Below are 7,070 nucleotides of genomic sequence, written 5' to 3'. Positions count from 1 at the left end.
AGGAGTGCCGCATCGCCCACCCCATCGTGAAGTGCACCTACTGCCGCTCGGAGTTCCAGCAGGAGAGGTACGGGCGGGAGCAGCGCCGGGGTCGGGGGGTGGATTCCCGCCGGATGAGCTCTCCCCGCCCGCGCTGCTCCCGCGGCGTGGGCCGGCGGTGTGCGTGTGTTTGTTGGTCGGTACTGGCACGGGAAAGGATGCCGAGGTGTGTGCGCGTGTGTTTGCCGCTCAATTCAACCCTGTGCCGTTTTGTCTTTAGCAAAACCAACACGATATGCAAGAAATGTGCCCAAAACGTGAAGCAGTTCGGAACGGTGAGTAGGCTCTGGGTTCTTGGTGCCGAGCATTCGTTCATGTTTCAAATTCGAGGGGGGAGAAAAACCCCCCAAACTTCTCTTGTAACTAATCTTATTTTCTTTTGGGTAAAAAGAACCCCAAGCAACCCCAAAGATTGTCATTCAGAAAGGTGATGGAAATGACTGACAGCTCGTGATTTCCTCTTGATTATGGTTTGTTTGGTTGGTTTAATTTTTCAAATTGAAATCCAGTGGGGTTCTATATAGCTCAGCAGTTAAGAATAATCTCAGTGTAGCCATTTGTAGCAAAACAGTGTAATTTCACATCCTGTGTGTCAAGTGATTCCCCATGTGTTCTCATGAGCACACACCTGATGGCAGGGAGGACTCTTAGCTCTCTGTGTTCTTCATGAGTGGTAAATGTGCAAATCGAATAATGCCACGTACTTTATATTATGTAAGTCTTAAATTTTTAAATGCATGCTAATCATGTTAAGCTATTAAGTAGAAAAGGTTTTATGTGAGTATTAGCTGCCTTCGTGTTACTTCGTGTTTTCTCATATGGAATTTCGGCTCCAGTTCTGTTGGAAAAATGAATTTTTTGTTGTGTGAACTCACGTTGTGCCTGAGCTGTCCTGCAGATACGAGTTTAGAGAAGGTGTCACGATAATCTTGTTGTGAAACAAAAGGGCAGAGACTTCTGTGCACTTGACATAAACCACATTACACGCGATTCATTGAGAAACATAACAGCTGTTGGTGTGTAGTCAGGCACCTTGTGAATGTGAATGTAAACTGAACAAAGAAATACCTCCAAAAACTTAAAATGTAGCAAAACAAATCGCAGAACAGATCCAACAGAGGTTTGATCAATGGTTCACCAAAAACCAGAACTGCATGGAAGAGATAATGAGCCATCTCTAACCTGTGAGAACTGACAGCAATTTTACCTTCCAGCACTGTATTAGTCTAATCAAGCAAATGATATAAAAGTTGATAGCCTAACCTGGTGGCATCTAAAGTTTATTTAGGTTGGTGTTGGTTTTGGTTTTTAAGTTTCCTGCAGAATTACAGGGATCAGGATACTGATCCCTAAACTGTAGGGTTATCCAATCCCTGAGCTGTGCAAGGGACACTTCAGAAACTTCTAGTCTAAAAAATTTAGTTTATTATTCTTTTAAAAATGTTGTAATTTCTTTAGTCATGTAGTAAAACTGAGAGAAAATGTCACATTTAAAAATGTCATTAAACAAAAAGCAGCAGGTTTAGAGGTGAGCAATACCATTGTGTGTGCTCCTTTCATCAAGTATGCGCCTGGGTTTCCATGGAAAGTCCAGACTGGTTTTGATCATTGAAGGAGCATCATTTTAGGGGAAGAGTTTAGTACTGAAGATAGTAATGGTAGGAAAAAATGTTCTTTAAGATAGTTTCTATGAAGCCCTCGTAGTTTAGAAGCATCATCGTGTGGTTTGAAATACCTGTGTTCATTATAGAAACTGCAAATGTATTGACTTCAGCTCAACTTACCTTTTTTTTCAGCCGAAGCCTTGCCAGTATTGTAACATTATTGCAGCATTTATTGGCACGAAATGTCAGCGTTGCACCAACTCGGAGAAGAAGTATGGCCCTCCGCAGACGTGTGAGCAGTGCAAGCAGCAGTGTGCTTTCGATCGGAAAGAGGAGGGAAGAAGGAAGGTAGGCATTGTTTCACATCTGTGGTGGCTTAGGCTGACAGCAGACAATGTTCCTCCTTCATGAGAGAAAGATCAGCAGGGATGTATCTTAAGTTCACAAAGATTAAAGTTGCTGAGCTGTGCTTTACAATATTTGAATTACATTTTGCAACTTGCAGTTGCTGTGTTAGCTACTGAGCTGGCTTACTTCAAATTAAATCACTCCTAAAAATAAGCTTAAGCATAAGATGACAGTTGTAGCTGAGGAACAGAAGTTAAGCAGCTGAACAGTTCCTGGAGCTTTGATATTTATGTTATTTTTATTTTGCCATCCATTGGATCTTATGTATGTCCATAACTTGAATCTGTCGCTTTACCTCTTCTGATTTGCCTGCCTTGCCTTAAAGTACAGCACCAGAGGTAGACTGCTCTGAGCAGCCCTTTGTGTTCTGTTTTCTTAAATAGCTTTGGTGAGTGCCACTTTCTCATTCCAGAAGGTGCTGAGGAAATTACCTCAAAAGCCTCTTGCCTGAACCCAAGAATAATGCTGTTTTTACAGAAGAATTTACTTGATACAAGTAACACGTTGGCTGGACATCTTGAATCTGCCTGCAATACCATGGGTTGAGAGAGGTTACATGGTGTCTAAACTGAAAAAGATTTGTCTTTGTAACAAGTTATTGTAATTTCTGTGCCATAGAGCAAGTCCAACATTTGCTAACACTCTTTTAGAGTAACTTTAAGTGGCAAAAAGAAATGGAATAAGATTCACTTTGCTGAAAGATAGCGTGCATACGCTGGAAATACAGTAGTGATGTTTCATGCCAAAGAGATGTCTGTATTTTTCCCAAAGATAAGAGATAAATTGAAACAAATTTTTCTTGCATTTATTAAGTACGTCTTTCTAGCGCAAGTGTACCTGGAAATAAAACCCTGCTGTGAATTATTTCCCAAAAGGTTGATGGAAAGTTGCTGTGTTGGCTCTGCACACTGTCCTACAAGAGAGTGCTACAGAAGACAAAAGAACAGAGGAAGAGCCTAGGATCTTCACATTCTAACTCCTCATCCTCATCTCTTACTGAGAAAGACCAGCATCATTCAAAACACCACCACCATCACCACCACCACCACCACCGTCACAGCAGCAGTCATCATAAGTAAGTATTTCAAAGTTGCAGTTGGGAACTCTTCATCTTCTGTGTTGTGTTCATACTGAGATAAAATCAAAGTTAGTAAGAAATGCTGTTTAGAACATGGCATCAAAAGCAGTAGCAGAATGTTGTTTTTCCGTGGTCTCTCAAAATCCTTGTATTCTTGGATGAAGGGGGTTCAGCAGAAAGGAGGAATTCTTGGTGATCATCAGATTAGTTGATATTAAAACTGGTAGCAAGTCTAAAACAGAAGTCCATGGAATAGCTACAGAAACAAGTTACTTGTGGGTAAACTTGACCTTGACTTTCTAAGCAGTAATTGCTGTGTGATAACTGCTGTTTGTGCTGGTTTGAAAAGCAAACCGGTGAGAGACTCTGAATCAGAAGTACAATTTAATATGAACAACACAACAAAACAACACAAATGCAACAGTGCCAAAAAAAAAGTAACCTGACAGAGTCAGAAAATAACCTGACAGAGTCAGAAAGTAACCTGACACCCTGTCAGTCAGGGTGTAGTAGTAGTCCGATTAAATGGTGGCTGCAGTCCTCCTGGAGTGATGGGTTTGCTGGAGCAGTGATCCCGCAGATCCGGTTCTCTCCTGAAGGTCCAGCAGCAGCTCTTGTCCTCTGGGAATCCAGCAGGCAAAGGGCTACCTGTGCTGATCCAAACCCCAGCTTATATCCCTGTGAGCATGTTTGGCTCCCTGGGGTGAAGTCACCTCACCATGGGACAAGGGGATAAGGATCACTGGGAGGATGTGCCATGCATGGGTCCTTGACAGCCCGTTAATCAGAGACAGCCCCTGAGGGAGCCATCAGGATTGCCCTGAGGGAGGGACAAGGTGATAACGATCACTGCCCCACCTGCTTTAACAGCTTGTGGAGATGATAATAGAATACATACCATGGATACCCCCCACACTGCAACCCAGGACACTGTTTTACATGCATTGGCCATGGGTTAACAGGTATGTATTGGCAGTGAGCACAGAACAGCTGCTTCTTTCATAATCCCCACCCTGACTTGTTTGTGCACAAATCCTCACAGTTAAATGGAGAAGCAGAAGCAATGGTGTGGGATTACACACAGTCTAGGGCCAGTTTGTATCTCTTTGCTAGTGTTTATAATCAAAACTTGCTGGAATAGACAGTTTGTACATGGCTGTGATACAGACATAGGGACAAAAACTGTCAGTTCAGTTACTGGCACTCTGGTAACATTTTCCACAGTTTTGTGCCTCCTTCTGCAGCTTTTATCAATATGTCATCTCTGGCTGTGGCATAAACAGCCTACCAATCTTAATGTACATACCCAATTTATTGAGTCATAAAACCCAGAATTCATTGGGGGTTTTATGCTGGTATAATAGTAGTAACAATTCTTATTTTCCTTGATAGGCTTGTGGCAGCATAACTTTAGAACTACTTATTTTTTTTGTGTTGGATAATAAATGCTATGGCTGCATTGGTAATGACCTTGATCACAGACACACAGACACTTCCATTATGAGGTTCACATTTCTAGTGCTTAGAATTTTTCATCTTGACTGAAACTTCCAGCAAAATAAGCTGGAATGATATTGGGAATGAGGAAAAGAGAAATGCACGTACTTTCACTTTAAAAAAGAGAAAAATGAGATTTGGAAGTTTAGGCATTTGAAGAAGAAAATTATTCTTGTCATGCAGAGTTATTTTACTGTTCCTGTACTTTCAAATCTCTCCTGAAAATTGAGTTACAGTAAGTTAAATCCAATTTAATGCATATGGCACAGGTATAGTAAGGATTAAATAAAAAAAGCTAACTCATTGCTACAGAATAGAGCTTCTGATATACTCAAGAGTTATAAGAGTAAACATATCTCTATAAAGATCATAATGCTCCTGGTTTCCCACCTTTTTTTCTGTAGGCTGCCATAGGTCCATTGCTTCTAGTCCAATCAATACAGTTCTTCTTCCCTGTCAATTTCAGTTATTACTAAATCAGACAGTAGAGACAATGAGGTAGCAATTCAGTTTCTCTGAACTATTTCCCTCAGTGCAATCTTCTACATTCTACCATTCCTATCTCAATGGTGTTTATTAGTTGCTTTCAAAATGAATGAAAGCAAATGGTTACACCTGAGAGCAGTTATTTTCAGGGATCCGGAACTTAACTTTGTTCTCATGCCACGACATGAGCAGCACTTCAGGCAATGTTCATGTGGCAGCATGAGAATCCCAGGAGTGCTGCTTTAGACCAGCTTCCTGACTATGAGATGAGCAACACAAAGATCACAAAACCCAGTGGACACCAGCAAAAAGATTTAGCATTCAGTCCTGAAGACTACTCCTTGTGCCTTATCATAGTGTAGATATGCAAATAGTTTTATAGCATCCTGAGACAGTAAAGCATGGTCAGGAGTATGACAGATAATATCAATGGTCAGCTGAAAATTCATGAATGTTCACTTTCTTTATTGGGAAAAAAAAAAGGTACAAACTCAATTCACATAAACTTGGCATGTTTGGTCACTTACCATGTACATTTCATGTATTTCAGAATCAGCAATCTGAGTCCAGAACAAGATCAGGGACTGTGGAAACAGAGGTAAATATGATATTATTCATTAATTTAGTTTTAATTTATCCTTCTGGTTTTATTTAAAGAATTTATTTTTTTTGTATTTCTGGCTAGTCTCTAGCATTCCAGCTAGGAGCATGAGTTAGTTATTTTACATGTACCAAATGGTGATATTAGAGGATTACATAGTATGAGGCTTTAGGTTTACATTTTGTTTGATTTCAGCCATAAATCCTCTGCAGCTATTCAGAATGAAACTCCAAAGAAAAAACCCAAACTGGAATCCAAGCCATCAAATGGAGATAGGTAAAGTTATATTTTTGTAAAGCTGAGCCATTTCAACCAAACAAAGCCATAATTTGTGGCCAGTTCTTTTTGTGGTTTTTTTTTCTTAATTTTTTTTTTTTCTGAAAAATGAGGGAGGTGAAACTATTGTCTAGCCAGATGGTTTATTGGGTGGCATCTGCGTGCTGTCAGTCAATTAAATTACTTTAATTTGGCCCCAAACAGCTTAAAAGCAGGAAAGCAGTGCTGGTTTTATGCTAATAAACAAAGTTTGTGCACACAGCAACAGTTATCAGGAAAACAATATTCCCTGACATTGGTGTTCTATCATTAACCGCAGTGTTGAACCTGCTCCTTTAAGCTGATCTAGAGAATTCTTTTCAACCTCAGTGTGGGAGACTGAATCTTTATTCTGTCTCTGGCCAAAGAGTTGGAATAAAAGTTAAAAGTGGCTGCTTCAGTCAAAAGGTATTTGTCCCCCTCAAAGCTAATACTGAATTATATTTCTGCAGGTGTATGTAATGTGTGCCATTAGTAAGGTAATTTGCCAGTTGCATCCGTTTCTGTCAGGTACATACTTTTCTTGCATTAGTCCTTAAGGATGTTTGTGGAATTATTAATTATCCAATTTGAAATTAAAAAGAAAGAACCTGTTGGGGTTTTTTTCCTACTGATGTCATAAGTAACTATTGTTTTTATTTTTAGTAGCTCTATAAATCAGTCTGCAGACAGTGGAGGAACTGACAACTTTGTTCTCATAAGTCAGCTGAAAGAGGAAGTAATGTCGCTGAAACGTCTTTTGCAGCAAAGAGATCAGACTATTTTAGAGAAAGATAAAAAGGTAAAAGTTGCACCTGCTTAAAAAGAGATTTATAATTTTGTTTTATATTTTGTAGATTTCTAACAATGTCAAAACAGTGAGGTAAAACAAAAATCAGATACAATTGTTTCATGTAGCAGCTAATCAGATCTTACCATTTAAAGGACAAGTTTGGGACTTCGGTATCATGAATATATTATGGCTCTAAGTCAGAGAAATTCATCTTACCTCACTTCAGCCATCTAGAATTTAGCCTGTTACTCAGGTGATGGATAAAATGCC

At 39.8% G+C, this 7,070-nt stretch overlaps 1 protein-coding gene across 1 annotated transcript; it reads left to right on the top strand.

Annotated features, from left to right (window-relative positions):
* Positions 1-5: 5 nt before the first annotated feature.
* On the top strand, positions 6-6,809 carry FAM76B (family with sequence similarity 76, member B; the record flags this gene model as incomplete). The annotated part of the gene is made up of 7 exons (XM_009073040.1): positions 6-67; positions 260-314; positions 1,836-1,991; positions 2,927-3,126; positions 5,663-5,710; positions 5,909-5,989; positions 6,674-6,809. Coding segments are annotated over 7 exons (738 nt in total), but the record flags the coding sequence as incomplete, so codon positions are not given.
* Positions 6,810-7,070: the final 261 nt, after the last annotated feature.

The sequence above is a fragment of the Acanthisitta chloris genome, unplaced genomic scaffold (assembly GCF_000695815.1).
Source record: "Acanthisitta chloris isolate BGI_N310 unplaced genomic scaffold, ASM69581v1 scaffold9544, whole genome shotgun sequence".
NCBI lineage: Eukaryota > Metazoa > Chordata > Aves > Passeriformes > Acanthisittidae > Acanthisitta > Acanthisitta chloris.
The sequence above is the reverse complement of the archived record's forward strand: the minus strand, read 5'-3'. Positions and strand labels throughout refer to the sequence as shown.